Here is an 18821-nt window from a genome sequence, read left to right as displayed (position 1 = left end):
AATGTCTACTTCCTGGGCAGAAAGATCTAATGTCTCTATTGACCAGATCTGTAGGGCAGCCACATGGGCTTCTCCTTCTACTTTCTATAGGCACTATAGACTTCAACTTGACTCTGTCTCTGACCTCCTCTTTGGTACTAAGGTGTTAGAAGTGGTCACCCTCCCTTGAATTCTATGTAATCTCTCTCAGTGGTGCTGTCGTGGGGGAGGGGGAAAATGATGATTACACTTACCGGTAATCGGATTTTCCTGACCCCACGACAGCACCCGTCTAATTCCCTCCCTAAGGTGGTGGTGGGTGAAAAAATTCACGTGGTGATGCAAAAAAAAAAAAAAAAGGTGTATATATGTATGGTATTAATCAAAAGGGGAGTCCCTCTCATGCTCTGTAAACCCACTGAGGTGGGAGAGTGGCTCCACCTTTTTATGCTACAGGTTTCCTGTCCATGGAGGAGGAGCCATCTCTCAGTGGTGCTGTCGTGGGGTCAGGAAAATCCGATTACCGGTAAGTGTAATCATCATTTTCCTGTTATGCATAGGGAAAAAATTGCCAATCATGGTTAGCAGGCGGCACCAGGAGTCTCATCGGACTCCTCTCCCTCGCAGAGCTACTGTGCATTGTGAGGTTAGTCACTTCAGTACTATAAAAGTACTAACTGCCAGCTCAAAAGTGACAGACCTCTGAAATCGGCAGCACGTCTGTAACTATACTATGCTGCCCTCAGCTCAGGTGACAGGCTCCTTTTAATATCTGTTGTGTTATGGAATGAATACAGATAAAAATACATATTTTTCTTACAAATGGAGCAATAAGTCACAGCAGATATAAAGCGGGTGGTTATTAATGGTACACACTCAGATTGGGTCACTGTCACTAGTGGAGTACCTCAGGGGTCAGTATTGGGCCCTATTCTCTTCAATATACTTATTCATGATCTTGTAGAAGGCTTGCATAGTAAAATATAAATTTTTACAGATGACACTAAACTGTGTAAAGTAAACAACACTGAAGAGGACATTATACGGCTACAGAGGGATCTGGATAGATTGGAGTCTTGGGCAGAGAAGTGGCAGATGAGGTTTAACATTGCCAAATGTAAAGTTATGCACATAGGAAGGAATAATGCAAGTCACTAAAATGGTAAAACACTGACACGCATAACACTGACACGGAAAAGGACTTAGGAATTTTAGTGAACAGAGAACTAAGCTGTAGAAACCAGTGTCAGGCAGCTGCTGCCAAGGCCAGTAAGATAATGGGTTGCATCAAAAGGGGCACAGATGCCCGTGATGAGAACATAGTCCTGCCACTTTGCAAATCACTGGTCAGACCACACATGGAGAACTGTGTACAGTTCTGGGCTCCTGTGAACAAGGCAGTCATAGCAGAGCTGGAGAGGGTCCAGAGGAGGGCAACTAAAGTAATAATTGGAATGGGAGGACTACAGTACCCTGAAAGATTATCAACATTAGGGTTATTCACTTTAGAAAAAAGACAACTGAGGGGAGATCTAATTAATATGTATAACTATATCAGGGGTCAGTACAGAGATCTCATCCATCATCTATTTATCCCCAGGACTGTTACTGTGACGAGGGGACATCCTCTGCGTCTGGAGGAAAGAAGGTTTGTACACAAACATAAAAGAGGATTCTTTACGGTAAGAGCAGTGAGACTATGGAGCTCTCTGCCTGAGGAGGTGGTGATGGTGAGTTCACTAAAAGAGTTCAAGAGGGGCCTGGATGTATTTCTGGAGGGTAAAAATATATTACACGTTATAGTTATTAGATTTCTGGAGAAGGGTCAGTGATCCAGGGAGTTATTCTGATTGCCTGATTGGAGTCGACTAAGAATTTTTCCACTAAAATGGGGAAGATGGCTTCTACCTCACAAGGCTTTTTTTTTTTTTTTTTTTTTTTTGCCTTCCTCTGGATCAACTTGGATAACAGGCCGAACTGGATGGACAGATGTCTTTTTTTCAGCCTTACAAACTGTTACTATGTTGTTTTTGGCAAACATTTTTCCTTTTCTGTTGGCATACGATCCAGTTTTTGGGTGTTTATATTCAGGAAATATTAACATATCTAAATACTCTGCTCTACAATAGATACAGTGGAGGAAATAATTATTTGACCCCTCACTGATTTTGTAAGTTTGTCCAATGACAAAGAAATGAAAAGTCTCAGAACAGTATCATTTCAATGGTAGGTTTATTGTAACAGTGGCAGATAGCACATCAAAAGGAAAATCGAAAAAATAACTTTAAATAAAAGATAGCAACTGATTTGCATTTCATTGAGTGAAATAAGTATTTGAACCCTCTAACTAAAAAAGACTTAATACTTGGTGGAAAAACCCTTGTTTGCAAGCACAGAGGTCAAACGTTTCTTGTAATTGATGACCAAGTTTGCGCACATTTTAGGAGGAATGTTGGTCCACTCCTCTTTGCAGATCATCTCTAAATCCCTAAGGTTTCGAGGCTGTCTCTGTGCAACTCTGAGCTTGAGCTCCCTCCATAGGTTTTCGATTGGATTAAGGTCCGGAGACTGACTAGGCCACTCCATGACCTTAATGTGCTTCTTCTTGAGCCACTCCTTTGTTGCCTTTGCTGTATGTTTTGGGTCATTGTCGTGCTGGAACACCCATCCACGACCCATTTTCAGTTTCCTGGCAGAGGGAAGGAGGTTGTCGCTCAGGATTTCACGATACATGGCTCCGTCCATTTTCCCGTTTATGCGAATAAGTTGTCCTGTGCCCTTAGCAGAAAAACACCCCCAAAGCAAAATGTTTCCACCCCCATGCTTGACGGTGGGGACGGTGTTTTGGGGGTCATAGGCAGCATTTTTCTTCCTCCAAACACAGCGAGTTGAGTTAATGCCAAAGAGCTCTATTTTGGTCTCATCAGACCACAGCACCTTCTCCCAGTCACTCTCTGAATCATTCAGGTGTTCATTGGCAAACTTCAGACGGGCCTGCACATGTGCCTTCCTGAGCAGGGGGACCTTGCGAGCCCTGCAGGATTTTAATCCATTGCGGTGTAATGTGTTTCCAATGGTTTTCTTGGTGACTGTGGTCCCTGCTAATTTGAGGTCATTAACTAACTCCTCCCGTGTAGTTCTAGGATGCTTTTTCACCTTTCTCAGAACCATTGACACCCCACGAGGTGAGATCTTGCGTGGAGCCCCAGAGCGAGGTCGATTGATGGTCATTTTGTGCTCCTTCCATTTTTGAACAATCGCACCAACAGTTGTCACCTTCTCTCCCAGCTTCTTGCTAATGGTTTTGTAGCCCATTCCAGCCTTGTGCAGGTCTACAATTTTGTCTCTGACATCCTTGGACAGCTCTTTGGTCTTTCCCATGTTGGAGAGTTTGGAGTCTGCTTGATTGATTGATTCTGTGGACAGGTGTCTTTTATACAGGTGACTAGTTAAGACAGGTGTCCTTAATGAGGGTGACTAATTGAGTAGAAGTGTCTAACCACTCTGTGGGAGCCAGAACTCTTAATGGTTGGTAGGGGTTCAAATACTTATTTCACTCAATGAAATGCAAATCAGTTGCTATCTTTTATTTAAAGTTATTTTTTCGATTTTCCTTTTGATGTGCTATCTGCCACTGTTACAATAAACCTACCATTGAAATGATACTGTTCTGAGACTTTTCATTTCTTTGTCATTGGACAAACTTACAAAATCAGTGAGGGGTCAAATAATTATTTCCGCCACTGTATTTGTATAGGTTAATCTTGTCCGTCCCCCCCTTAGATGTCTCTTCTCAAGACTAAATACATTCAATTATTTTAATCTTTCTTTATAACTAAGACCCTCCATGCCCCTTATCAGTTCAGTCGCTCTCCTCTGTACTTTTTCCAGCTGCAGTGCATCCTTTCTATGGACTGGTGCCCAGAACTGAACTGCATATTCCAGACGAGGCCGCACCAGCGCTTTGTAAAGTGGTAGTATTACATCCCTGCCCCGTGAGTCCATGCCTCATTTAATGCATGACAATATCCTGGTGGCCTTAGAAGCAGCTGATTGACATTGTATGCTGTAATTTAATCTACTATACACAAGGACACCCAAATCCTTCTCTATAAGTGACACCCCCAGTGCTACATCATCTAGGACATATGAAGCACAGAGATTATTACTACCAAGATACATAACTTTATATTTATCCACATTGAACCTCATTTGCCAAGTTGATGCCCAATCACTCAGGGTGTCCAAGTCAGCTTGTAATATATGGACATCTTCCATAGACTGTACAGTTCTACATAGCTTAGTGTCATCTGCAAAAATAGATATGGTGCTATTAATCTCGTCCTCAATATCATTAATAAATTAAATAATAAATGGCCCAGCACTGAACCCTGGGGTACACCACTTATAACCCGGGACCATTCTGAATAGGAATCATTGACCTACAACTCTCTGGACATGGTCCTTCAGCCAGTTTTCAATCCAATTACAAACTATACTTTCCAGGCCTATAGGTCTATAATTACCTGTGAAGGACCTTGATCATTTTTTGAATATGGGCACCACATTTGCCTTGCACCAATCACTTGGCACTGTACCAGTATCTAGAGAATCTTTAAAAATCATAAACAGGGGCACAGCAATGACTGAACTGAGCTCTTTAAGCACTCTTGGGTGTGATCCATCTGGACCCGGAGCATTGTTCACATTTACCTCATTTAACTTATCCTGGACCATATCTACAGTTAGCCAATTGAGTATATTACTGGATGTACTAACAGCCCCGGCGCCACAGAGATCAGCTCCTTTCTCTTCTTTTGTATGTACAGAGCTAAAAAAAAACATCTAGTAACTCTGCCTTTTCCTTATCTTCAGGGACTACCCCCGCCCTCCCCCCCTTTACCATTATTTAGTGGACCAACCTGCTCAGACCCAGGTTTTTTAGCATTTATATATTAAAATAATTTTTGGGGATTTGTTTTGCTCTTTTTCTACCTGCTGTTAGTTTTCTATTTTTGCAAATTTTATCCCTTTTTTACAGATTTTATTAAGCCCTTTAAAATCTTCAAAGACTACAGCTGACCCCTCAGATTTGTGTTTTTTAAATGCTCTCTTTTTGTCTTTTTTTTTTACTTGTTACCTAAAGGGATGCATTTTTTTTGTGCAATTACTTAATGTAGATTTAAAGCTCTCCCATTTATCCTCTGTATTATTATGTGACAGTAGCTGCTCCCAGTCTATGCCCTAAAATGCTGCCATCAACCCAGGGAAATTAGCCTTTTTTAAATTCAGTGTCTTTGCTCTGCCTGACAGAGTTTGCTTCTTATAGTTTAGGGGGAATATAATTATATTGTGGTCACTATTACCTAGTGTTTCTCAAACAGTAACATTACCAACAAGCTCTGCATCATTAGAGATTACCAGATCCAACAGAGCATTGCCCCTAGTATGAGCTTCTATAAACTGGCCCATAAAGTGGTCCTGCAGCAAGTTGAGGAATTTTCGCCCCTTTGCTGTTGAGGCAGAATCATGACCCCAGTCAATGTCTGGGAAGTTAAAATCTCCCATTATGACCACTGTACCAGCCTGTGCAGCCGCTTTGTTTGGTTCTACAGTTGTGTTTCTATCTCCTTAGTGATGTAAGGGGGTCCATAGATTAAACCAATATTATTTTTTCAGTGTTTATATCCCTTTGAACGTCCACCCATGACGTTACTACAGCCTCACCCACAATTCCCTCTTTCCCACTTGTCTTCAGATCACTCCTCACATACATGCACACACCACCACCTTTTCTATTGACCCAGTCTTTCCTAAATAGTGTAAAACCCTCAATATTTACAGCCCAGTCATGCGAAGAGTCCAACCATGTCTCAGCCACACCAACAACATCTATAGCCTCCTGCTCCCCAAATTTTCTAGCTAGACTTCTGGCATTTGTGAAAATACATTTTAAATTATTACATGTAAAGTGAATATCAAGGATTTTTTGGTTACCTTGCTTGATTTTTGTATGTAACAGGTTCTTGTTACCAGCAGTTCTATTTTTCATAAATGTATAGTTATGCCCAGTCTTCTCCCTATTTACCCCAGCCCCTCTTCTATAACCCACAACCCAATCTGCACTATCTATCCCCTTATCAGTATGATCCCCCTCCCCCCCCTCCCCCATTCTATTTTAAAAGCTCCCCCAGCCGTGTAACCATTTTTTCCCCCAGGGCAGTTGCACCCTCCCCATTGAGGTGCAGCCCATTCCTACTGTAGAGCCTGTAACCGACAGAAGTCGGCCCAGTTCTCCATGAACCCAAACCCTTCCCTCCTGCACCAGCTTCTGAGACACTTATTTAAAGAGGACCTTTCACTAGAATAAAACTTCTAAACTAACTATACAGACATGTAGAGCGGCGCCCAGGGACCCCCCTGCACTTACTATTATCCCTGGGCGCCGCTCCGTTCTCCCGGTCTAGCCTCCGGTATCTTCATAGTTAGGCTCCACCCAGGGGAACCTGCCGGCATCTCATTCTCCCATGCTGTAGCGCTGGCCAATCGCAGCGCTCAGCTCATAGCCTGAGAGGCTTTTTTTTCCTCTCAGGCTATGAGCTGAGCGCTGCGATTGGCCAGCGCTACAGCATGGGAGAATGAGACGCCGGCAGGTTCCCCTGGGTGGAGCCTAACTATTAAGATACCGGAGGCTATACCGGGAGAACGGAGCGGCGCCCAGGTATAACAGTAAGCGCAGGGGGGTCCCTGGGCGCCGCTCTACATGTCTGTATAGTTAGTTTAGAAGTTTTATTCTAGTGAAAGGTCCTCTTTAACTCCCTAAGCACTTGTCGTCTCTCTGGTAGTATTCCTTAAAACACTACCTTGGAGGTCTTGGACTTGAGCTTCTCTCCTAGTTCCCTAAAATGGTTTTTAAGGACCATCCATCTCCCACTGACCTTGTCAGCTTCTCTTCCTGCTCTAATGTTCCAACAAATAGAATCAGAATGTAAGGCAGCATTTACCATTAGTAGAAAACAATTCCTTTATTAGTCTACAGCAGACAATACATAAATGGCAGGGGCGGACAATCTTTCCTGCAGCTCAGAGTAGCGATACCCATTTGGCGCTAATTGCGCTTCTTCTGGCCACTGACGTGATTACATCAAAGTGCTCATTTATATTTCCTGGCATAATTGCCATGGAGATATAACATACAGATTTTTTACGTCATGTTTCGTTATAACAACTCATTTATATAAAAACTGTTAAAAACAAGCAATGTATCAATATGCGCAATTATCAAAGGAATACGCCCAGGTCATTTTTATAATTCAGACCCAGTGGACCTAAAGCCCTGGTGCGGATTATCCACCTTGCTTCTTTTTGCAGAAGTAGGAGGTGTCTATCACCTCCTTGCAGGGGGTTGGGTACAAACTCTATACCAGAAAACTTCAGACAATCTGGATCCCCTCATGCATTTCTTGTACATGATTAATTAGCCTGGGGCAATATTTCCCTGTTTTAATGGACTTTTCCCTTTCTTTTTTTTACTTATGTTATCATGAGCAGTGGGATATTCTCTCGCTGCTCTAAAGATGTTTTGTACACAAGCCTGGGGAGCAGGTCTGTGTCTGTGCACCAGACTTCACTGTGCTGGCCTTGCCCCCTGCACTGGCTGAGCTGCTGCTCTCTCCCACTGTGTCTCCCTCCCACTGGATTCTTCAGGAAAGTTTAACCCCTTCTACCATCAGTAGCACAGACTCAGGGCTTGAGACTTTGCTGAGCAGCTGCAGGCAGTGAAGAGACAAATGCTGGGTACGGGATCTTCCCTTCTCGTCCTGCAGGCACAAAGCTGACAGACTGGAGGAGTTCTGCAGAGAATTGCACAAGAACAAGTAGTAGGGTGAAGATCCTGTGTGTATCAGCAGTGTCATTGTACAGCTGGGACTTGCAGTCTGACACATACAACATGCTGCTAAGGATCCCAGCAGCCAGACATGTCACTCAGGGCAGCACTTGTATTCACTCCCTTTGCAGAGCAGGGGGAGGGGCAGAGATTGTTGTTATTGCTGGTAAACAAAGGGCAAGAAGAAAATGAGGAAATACATTTTTTTTGCCCAAAACTTGCTTAGCTTATTTATATATTGCTTACTATCAGATTTACAGTGCAATATATATATATTTTTTTTTATATAACTGTGACAACCCCTTTAAGCTGCCATCTAGGTAATCCTCCCAATATGAGCAGCTTTAGCACAAGAGTACACACGTTTGTATGATCGGTAACATTTAAATGATACAAAATACTAATAGCACATCACTGCAACATATTGCATGAACCTACAGTGTTCACAGGTCAGGTATTGTAAAGACACATTAACATTACATTATTTTGAACATTGAGATTATATTAGCACAGAATAGCACATATAAGATAAAAACCAGGAGTTTCCATCTCTACACAGACCTGAGACGAGAGATCTCATAGTCCAATCCACATCAGTCAGCCACTTGATTGACAGTGGGCCAACCATGCCTAATACTATGCCAATGTCTCTGCTGAGACAACTCCTTTAATGATCAGTGATAACAGTGCATGTGTGCACCCCCCAGGAACCTTTAAGGAATTCTGCAGGTGAAGTTACATGTAGTAAATATGTGCTTTTTTTTACACCAATAACCTTCTTTTGTGAACCGCTAATGGTATTAGCGTGATTATATAATAGAAAGAGGTTTACAGTTTTCCCATAGACACTATACATTATACAATGAAGGCAGCGGTATGTTCACTGACCCCATCTACATAAAATACAGAAGCCTCAGATGACCAGGCAGCCAAGGCCTGAGGTTTGACCATGTAGCTTCCAAACCAAAAAGGCATCCATCATTATATTTTTGTTTTCCTCAAGTCCATTGCTGATGTGCAAACAAAAAATAGGTGGCATGGCAATAGATGGTTGAGAGTAATATAGCAAATATCACATATGCGGAAGTTATACTGTACCTTAGCATTTGTCCACTGTTGAACACCATTTTATAGTTTACATATAAAAAAGGTAAGTAACTTTGCATCTTGTACTGATCCTGAGTTATGGCCTGTGTTATATACTGCAGAGCTGAATTCGCAATTCTGCTGGTTGATACTAGAGACAGACACCTGTTGAAATCCAACATGGACGATCCTTTCCAGTTCATCTGACTTTGGGGAATGGTCCTGCTACATGGACCTGATGCATCCAAATATAAGTACAAATGGCCAGTCAGATACAGATGGTATCTGCTGAACAATGGATTTGGCAGAGCTTTGTGAATCTACAATGGTAGTGTGAACAGAGCCTGAGTTCAGCAGAACCACCGGGGGTCCGGGTGTTGTTGCTGCCGCACGGATGTCTGAAATTAGCCTATAGGCCCCCATACACAATAGTGCATTATGAGCTGAACTCGGCGAGAAAGGCAGTTTAATATGTACGGGGATCTCCCGATTCTCCCCCAGTAGATGATGATGATGATGATGGAGAGAAAGATCAGGTGAAGTGAATATGTGTCCTGATGTTCTCCCAGGAGATGCGCCGCTGTCAGAAGCATTTGGCAGTGGCTTTTTCATCTCTCCCTACTGAATACACATACACATTTGGCTGAACCGAACATGCATGTGTATTGGGGTAGCTGGTAGAGATAACTGTTGGCCAACTATATTAAGATACGTCATCTAAAACTCATCCATGCTCCAGCCTCTAAAAACAGAGAATGTTTGAATACATCCACTCACAGATGTGTCCATATACTAGGTCATTTTCTCATGGACCCGTTCACTTGAATGGACAGGTCTTCAGAGAAAATCGGACCAAAGCAAAGTCTGCTGCAATCTCCTCTGTACGGACTGACGGTCCATGAGGAAAATTGGACACGTGAATTGGCCCATTGCTCTAATGTGTATGGTCATCTTTTAAGGGCTCATATACCCAGTTGTATTATGGCTGTATTATTTGTGGAGTCTAAAAAAGGCTGGCAAAGGGGTGCATGGAGCCCTCTATTGTACTCCTATAGTCCCTGAACTCAAGTTACTCAATTATTTCTGATTCTATATATAATTTGTAAAAGAATGTTCAGAGGTGAATTTTCTCCTCCTTATCGGCTATGTTTCTTATCCGCGGATGATGTTTGACTCTAGAGGCACAGGAAAGCCCATTTCCGTATCTATTCTACAGAACCAATAGGAGACTGTCCAGCCCCCTTAGGCCTCTTGCACACGAACGTTGTGTGCCCGTGGCCGTATTTCACTAGAATGGGCCCGCAATCACGGAGATGCGGAACGGAAGCATGGATCGGAACCCCACGCACTATGGAGTGCTTCCATGGTGTTTCTCTCTTGTTCTATTTTTTTCCGGTGGGGACGGATCACGGTCTCTATTCGTCCCGGCCACCGCGCGGACGTTGCCCGTGCATTGGGGACCGCGAATTGCGGTCCCCAATGCACGGAACGAATGCATAACGTTTGTGTGCAAAAGAGGCCTTTCAGACAGGATTTGATGTATCGGGAATCTTATGAGTAGAGTTCAGATTGGACCCTGACTGGACCCTGACTGGACCCTGATTATTCTCCATGGTCAGAGAGGAGTCCTGAGGTTTCTCATTAACTTCTGCTTTTTCCATTGTTGACTGGACACCATGGCTGTCTCTTTTGTTATCTCGTCTTTATACATTTTGACTGGTCCTTTCCACAGAAGTTTTGTCGCTACAGGTCTCCTTTCTAACTTCATCCACTCCAACGTCATCTTTATCATCTCTGGCTGTTAGAACCTTTTCCATCATCTCTATGACTTCTAGGTCATCTTCAGAGTCCTCAAAGGTGCTGTGTAGAAAAGAGCACAAGCTGTAGGAGATCATTGCAGCAAACTAAAGTTCTTCTCCCACATAAGGCTGTACGTTACATAGAGAGTGAACATTTGGCTACTATTGTGATCTCTTGGCTGGAGCAAAGGGCTCAGGTTGGGAATTTGGCATGGGGGGGGGGGGGGAGGTGCCGTTTCAATTTTTGCCTCAGGCTGCACGAAGGCTTCCCTGCCCCTGGCCACAAAGCGCTGAGGAAAGGGGGGGCCCAAGCTGAACTCTTGAACCAGGGCCCACGAGCCTTTGGCTATGTCCCCGAGCGTAGATTCACAATTTTCTGCAATAGACTTGGCCACAAAAAATCCAACAGAAAATCTGCATGTGTTACGGATTTCATACTTCGCAAAGGGTGAGAGTCACATCAAGTCTGCATAAAATGTAGATCAAAGTTTCAGTGCAGATTTTGCAGTGGATTTGTTGCAGCCAAATTAATAGCAGGGACATGTGCCACCTGTAAATCCACTGTTATTGGTCTCTTTTTCCTTGCAACTAGGTGGCAATAACCTGTCAGGACTTCTCTGTTCAAAAGGACGGTGGGGATAATGAAGTAGATGAGACAAACTGTTGTAGCAGTAAATTATTGGAGCAATTATAGATAAGATTTGTGGACATTTTATCATCCTCTAATAGATATCCAGAAAGATATGTAATAGTAGATATATCTAATAGATATCCAGTCCATGAATGCGAGATATCTATTAGTGGACAATAAAACTTTCACACTCCTTATGTATGCAGCAATTTTCTGCTACAACTGTTTGTTTCCTCCTCCACTCATATTGCTCTGCTTTACATCACTTGTCTCATCTACCTCATACTTCCTATGTATTTTGGTGTATAAATATGTAAATCTTCAAATACGGTCTTAAAAGATGGCTGACGAAGAGGCCGGAGTGGTCTTGAAACCTTGCAATTGTGTCACCTTGGAATAAACACAAGAATTCCTACAGTTGTTCAAGGGGCACATTTAGGTTGAATGTTGATTGTGCCATGACCAGAAGTCACTGTAAAGCCCTGGACTAACACTGAAACTAAAGACAAGATATATCTATGAGCATACAGTTACCTGCATGTTCCCATTTATGACTAAATAACATGGCTAGTATAAATAATATATATAATGCAATACTCTCATATATAGGTATAGAGGGGGAGATTTATATTAAAAAAAAGCAACCAATCGGGTTCCACCTTTCATTATTCAGAGCTCCTTTTGAAAAAGATAGGTGGAATCTGATTGGTTGCTATGGGCCAGTTTTCCTTTACACCAGTTTTGATAAATCTCCCCCAGAGTGTTTTATTTCATTGCCTTCTGAAAGTTTTACCCCTTCCTGCTCAGGGCTGTACCGGTGTGAGCTCTAGAGTTGAGATTTGTTGTATGCCATCAGTTGCTCCCTAGCAACAGACTACAAACCATCATTTTCTTGTCACTAAGAAAATAACAGATTGCAGAGAGTAGCTCTCAGTGAAACTAGACTAAGGCTGGGTTCACATCACGTTTTTCCCATCCTTTTGACGTGTACAAAAAATGTATATGGTAAACAGATGCCTCAGACTGATGCCACACAGTGGCATCCATTCACCATAGAGTTCCATTGTAAAAAAATTAAAAAAAGTATACCTTTTTACCATTGTAAAAAAAATGCGTACTTTTTGTTTTTTTACCGGACTGTGCAGGACACAAGAAGATGGGGTGCTACATTTTTGTATCCTTTTTTTCTAACATATATACCAGTATGTCAAGCTGAGGCATAAAATGTAATGTGAACCCACCCTTACACTTTTTCACAATATTTGTTAGAATTTATCCTTACTTATTCGGTTAGGTTCGAAGTTCAGTTTTACTTTAGTGTTGATGCGTTCTTTTTGTCATTGGTGTTGTACACGGTCGAGTCACATTATTATGACCACTTCCTACTTTCAACGTTGGCAGCACGTAGCTGATGAAGGCAGTTACGTATGCTGAGCTGGCTCGGTGGGTATATAAGATGTGTTATAGGCTGTCTGCACACATATCCCTCGTTGCCGCCATGGGGAGAAGAGGTGATTTATCAGAGTCGCAAAAAGGGCTGATTATTGACTTTCAGGCCATGGGTGGCAGTGTTTCTGAAACTGCGCAGTTTGTGAACTGTTCTCGTGATGCTGTGGTGAAAGTGCATCGTGAATGGACAAATGGCACCACTGTGAATAAGTTGTGTGGACACTAAGGAGCACCACACACCATTGATGTGAGAGGGTGAACGTAATTTATGAAAGTGCATGAGGGTGGACTGAAACACTACAGTGGACGCGACAATGAACCAGGGGGCTACTAGACGTGTATTTAAAATAACAGTTCAGCAAACCTTACTTTGTATGGGGCTCTGAAGCAGACGGATGGTCACTGTGTAACACCCCAAAGTGGTGTTACCACTTCTGCACCTTGCTGCTGTCTTTAACAGTCTAACCTCATGTCATCTTATGTATTTATTCCAGGTCCTCCACAATGTGCATTCCTAATCTGTTTGCAACTGTTATGTTCATGTAATGTGCTGGGTTCACCAGCAGGTGGCAGCAAACATGGCAGAGCTGTACTTAGATAGAATGGAACTTACCATTCCATTCTAATCCCCCTCTGGAGAGAAGTGGGCGAGTCCTACTTCCTCCATGAAGGGTGGGACAGAAGTTCCAGTAAGTTTAGCTTATTCCCTGCTAGGGAAAGGGGTGTACAGGGCACGTCTCTGCTGGACGTGCCCCTGCCAGCCAGAGCACCTTAAGGTCTGCTGGCCATGTAGGCCAAAGAGTGAAGCCTCAGGAGCCAGGAGGAAAGTTCCCTGGCATCACCTAGAGCCAGACTACAGAGAGAAAGTGCAACATCAAGAAGAAAGCAAAGATTCTATTTAAGCCTGCCAGTACCGCAGAGTCAGAGAGAAACAGATATAGTAGAGTGGAGTTTGCTTGCCAGGTTCATGCTATAATCTGCTGGGACCAAGACATAGCCTGTAAACCGCTTTGGAGAAACGTTTATGCGAACTAAAGCTGCTGTTCAACTACATACAAGGTCTGGACTCTTTCTTTCAAATCCCTCAATTATTCCCCCTATTTATTGCTTCGGAGCCAAAGCCTGGGGTCCAGCCGTATCCAGATAGGAGCACCGTGACACATAAAGAGACATTTTAGGCCACACTATACCATTCGGGATTTCCTAAACTCGGAGAAGCGCGTCATATAGAGGGCCCCAGGGGGAGGCGCCGGTTGCAACTGCACCTCTGTTAACAAAGTTGCATCGGCAGAAAAGGCTTCAATTTTCTCTGCAATATCAGAATTTGACCTCTGCTGATTGCCAAAGAGTCAGTTGCCTTCTCCAATGAGTCAAGTTTTCCACTTCATCGAATGGATGGATATTGGAGTGTCAGATGAGAAACATCAGAGAACAAACACCCTGCAACCATTGCTGGAAGAACACAAGCTGTGGTGGCAGCATTATGGTCTGGGGAATGTTTTCTCGGTGCACTAATCCACGTGGAAAGCAGTGTCAGCCAAATAGGGTATGAATCCATCTTTGCAGATTACATACACCCATATATGCTGATTGTCTTCCCTGGGGAGGATGGGATTTTCCAGCAAGACAATGCAATGTGTCACTTGGCTAGAAAAATCTGACATTGTTTCAAAGAGGATGACCAAGACTTCCAAGTACTACCTTGGCCCCCTAATTTACCAGACTTGAACTCAGTTGACCATCTGTGAGACCACCTCAATCCCTCCAGCAGCTGTGGGATGCACTGCAGTCAGCATGACTCCAGATACCAGAGACAATCTACCAGGATCTTATTGAGTTACTCCCAGCCCATCTAGCTGCTGTCCATGCTTCACATGGTAGGTACTCTGTATATTAGCTGGTGGTCATAATAATGTGACTGGATTGTGTATATGGCCAAATTTGGTGCTGTGTTCCTATTACACCTACGTGTCTTCATCATCAGATCGTGGCTCAAAACGGTCTTCATCCAAATCATCAGATGCCATGTCTTCCTTAGTGGCTGGAGGCCATTGATTCAGCGTTCCACCTAAACACACAATATTTGAGATTATGTTTAATAATTTTTTAGTAAGTTCATATGCTCACAAAAAAATCTGTGTGAATATTTGTTCGCACTGTGAAGTAACCATCCACAAGAATAATTTATTGAATGACTGATCTCATGGAGATCAGTAGAACATCCACTGTCAGCCCTGGATCCCCTTGTAAAATACACACCAGATTTGCTGTAGCCAAATTCTCAGAGTGTGAATTTAGCCTTAAAGGGTAACTAAACCCAGATTCCACAGACAGAAAAATAAATAAAAACCAACGAAATGTAACAATCTCCTTATGTATCTTGGTTATTAGCTTTTGTTTTGTTAGATATCACAATTGCAGACCATGAAAAATATTATAGAAAAGCAGTGGATTGTTCTCTCAGGCTGCAGCCATGACTTTTCCCCTTCTCTCTCTGCCCTCTGATGCTAGTGCACATGAGTCGGAAAGAATAGGAGGAGGGGCTAGGTTTAGTCTTTGACTGTGGCCATTTTGTTGGAAGAAATCCTGTTAGTAATAGTACAAATACCCCCTCAGAACAATGTGTTCCTAGATCCCATGGCAGAAATGGCCATCATAGCACATGAGCATCATGTTGCCACATACAAAGCGTAGGGATTTAACCAACTCATTGATATGAGGAAGGGACTTAAGAAATAAGGTTTTAGTAGTGGGCTGAAGGAGAGCGATGTGAACCTGCAGGGTATGGTGTAATTTGAGAAGAATGAAGTACTTCGCTCATAACTCTGCTGGAAGTAATCAAAGGTGAGGAGTACTATACACTGTGGGAAAATATGCCATATGTATTTAATATTGTATCTAGTCCAAAACCTTCTCCCCAGGTGACCAAAGAGATTTGGAAGATTGGGTTTATCCCAGAGTGTGGTTTAGGGGGGAAATTAGGGAAAGGGAGGTAGCAGATAACCAAGCCTAGAGGATGGTGCCCAGTGGAAATGCTGTGGAGTCATAGGAAATTACTTGGTCAGGGAGATCTGTACATAACACTAAGACTACATTATTATCAGGAGACGGCCACCAAGCTAAGGAAACCGGGTGATTAAAGTAGATATACAGTATGAGGGTCAAACCAAACATGTTCAGGGGCTAGTAGTCATTAACCACTTCTAGACCAAACCCTGACTGGGGCTACACAAACAACCATGCAGACACATGAACTGAACCACTTGTGTCTTCTTAAAGCCCCAAAATACCCCCATTATGAAGTGGTCTAAGGTTAATTGCAGACTGTTTTCAACATCTTTCTAGTATTTTCAGGGTTAAACACTCACACATACATTAACCACTGATGTTTACCTTGGAATTCTTTAGCCACAATGGAGTCTTCCATATCTGCTCCTTCCAAAGCTCTCATCAAGGTTTGAGGTGTCTCATGTCTCCAAAGTCTCCTGTTTCCTGATGGATCATCATCTTCTTTATTGAAATAAACAGGTAATAGGGTTAAAAAATGTCCATTTATACAGAAAGGAGCAATGACTATATACTGGACATGTTCATGAAAAGACAACTAGCGCCATAACTAGAAATACATCTTGATTACATCAATAGAATGCATAATGAGTCTAAAAAATATTGTCTAGAGGTTAGTAGGATTGAAAAATGATCCTGTGATAAGCTAAAAAGTATAAAAGTACAATCAAGACTCTTTCTATGTCTGGGACTTCTGCAAGACTGCTCTGCCCTATAAGCCAACATTGAAAATAAAAACCATTTAACATTGTTTATTTTATAGGGAAGGAGATGGTAAGGCTACATTCACACGCCATCACATGGCCGTTTTTAGAACACATTGGGGCTATTTACATGATCGTTTTTTTTTTTTTAACGGCCAGTGAATAGCAGCCGTCATAAAATAGAACATGTTCTATTTTCGGCCGTTTTCACAGCCAGACTGACGCCATTGAAAACAATGGGACCATTTTTAATGGCCGTTAGACAGGAGTCTAATGGTTGTTAAAAATGGGTACACTAGTGCAAAATGGCCTTTTATGGGTAAAGAAAATTACCTCATCCACCTGCACCCGCAGAGGCAGTCGCAAGTGGATGAGGTGAGTAGTTTATTTTTTCTCAGCTTAAAAAAAGGACCACTATGAGAGACATTATTACTGCTGGGGGCCACTATGAGGGACATTATTGCTGGGGGCCACTATGAGGGACATTATTACTGCTGGGGCCACTATGTATAATGTATGGGTTGTATTTTATTTTTAATAAAGCCAATTAAATTCATACATTTTTAATGGCTGTTTTTAACGGCCATTAAAAATGGATGCAAAACTGGTTGAAAAATGACCATGAAATACTGTCAGTGTGTTCATATATCAATACCATTTTTCTGTTGTGTGAACGTAGCCTAAGATGTCAGTATTTTCCATCACTAGCTGTTTTAGAGAAACCTTTGGTTGTCGGTGGCTACCTTGTTTCTGAGTAGGTGGCACTCGCAAACTCGATATTTCATAATCACCTGGGTGTAATTGCACTAATCAAAAGTGTAACCTAGGACACGAAAAGTTAGATAATTTACAAAAAATAAGTTCAATAAGTGACCCGTTACCTGCCAAGGCCGGGGGACAGACTTCCCCATCCCACACGGTGTCACCCATGGTATCATACCCTGGTGTGCTGCCAAGAGCTCTTAGATTCTCAAAAAGTGTGTGAGGCTCTTTGGAGGTCCAGTGTTTCCGGTAATTCACTGACATATGGTCTAGATTTCTGTGATCTGTAATAGATATAAACTGTTATATCAGCTATAGGATAACATGTTTCTAGCAGTACAGGAATGTATACCTCCTTAGACACCTGGGCTCAGGTGTGACTGCTGTATCTGCACCCAGGGGTGCACCTAGCCTTTCTGCTGCATGGGGCGAAAACTGAAAAGGCTCTTTGCCACAATGAAAGCACTCATTCCACATGGCCCTTCCGCTGCCCCCCTCTTGCACCTACCTGATGCTGCCTGAGGCGATCGCCTCTCCTGGCCTCATTGGTGGTGCACCCCTGTCTGAACCCCCTAAGGCTTCGGGGCTAATTGGACACCAATCCCCACAACTATTATAATGCAGCTGAAAGCCTTCCCAGAAATATGTCATTAAAAGCAGATTTTAGATCAGACAATAACTATACATTTTGCTGCACCCATACAAAGCACAGCATAAGGAGAGTATACAAGTACCCACTAGAAACATGGTGCCTTCTTCCTAGGGTACATGTACCAAATGTGAAAAACTTGAGGAGGCTTTAGACCATGCAGTGTATTTTCATGAAAAACGGTTGTATTTTTTGACCTGACCTTGATCCAGATAGATCTTGTGCCAGTTGGCGCCCTCTAATTCTCCATGATCAAAGGTTAACGTGTCGTTGAGAGGATCATTTTCCTGTTAAAAAAACATTACCTTTACCATTAATGACTTATAGTTACTGAGGCAAATATAATGTTCAAAATGCTATTATAATACGATGAGCATATTGTATCTTGATGGTTGTATAAATAACCATTTTAGATTTTATTTTTAACAAAAAGGTAAAAAAAAAATTCAAGTCTACCTGTCAGATAGGTCAGCTTTAGATTTGGACATCTATAGGACGCTAGGTGGATGCCTGACCCAGAAATGGACACAAGCTGTCGGTATTTTAAAGGGATCGTCTGGGCTCCAGATATTAATGACCCTTTCTCAGGATACGTCACGGATATCAGATTAGTGGGTGTCTGACACTTGGCAGCCCCACCAATGAGATGTTTTGGGCAGCTCTGGTGCTAGAAACTATACCCTGTACGGAGCAGAGCTCCAAACATGGTATAGTGGCCATACCAGCGTACTGCAACCCAGCAGTACGCCGGCACTGGAGACTACACAGTGTAAGAAGTCTTCTGCTCCCCCTCCATACACTGCAGTGG

General features: G+C 42.7%; 1 protein-coding gene across 11 annotated transcripts in view; it reads right to left on the bottom strand.

Moving 5' to 3' along the window:
• Positions 1 to 6978: 6978 nt before the first annotated feature.
• The window catches only part of NEK5 (NIMA related kinase 5), an 86044-nt gene continuing 74201 nt past the window's right edge, over positions 6979 to 18821 (bottom strand). For 10 of the 11 annotated variants that reach the window (XM_044283533.1, XM_044283532.1, XM_044283539.1 and 7 more), the window contains 5 exons: positions 18216 to 18300; positions 17484 to 17648; positions 16226 to 16342; positions 14801 to 14900; positions 6979 to 10813 (listed from right to left, as the gene is read on the bottom strand). In XM_044283533.1, the coding sequence (XP_044139468.1) occupies positions 10657 to 10813; positions 14801 to 14900; positions 16226 to 16342; positions 17484 to 17648; positions 18216 to 18300 (624 nt within the window). In that variant the 3' untranslated portion in view covers positions 6979 to 10656. The remainder of the gene's footprint in view (positions 10814 to 14800; positions 14901 to 16225; positions 16343 to 17483; positions 17649 to 18215; positions 18301 to 18821) is intronic. The other variant, XM_044283536.1, reaches the window with a different exon arrangement.

Source organism: Bufo gargarizans, chromosome 3 (assembly GCF_014858855.1).
Source record: "Bufo gargarizans isolate SCDJY-AF-19 chromosome 3, ASM1485885v1, whole genome shotgun sequence".
In the NCBI taxonomy this organism is placed as follows: domain Eukaryota; kingdom Metazoa; phylum Chordata; class Amphibia; order Anura; family Bufonidae; genus Bufo; species Bufo gargarizans.
Note: the sequence above shows the minus strand (reverse complement) of the source record. Positions and strands in the feature narration are given on the sequence as shown.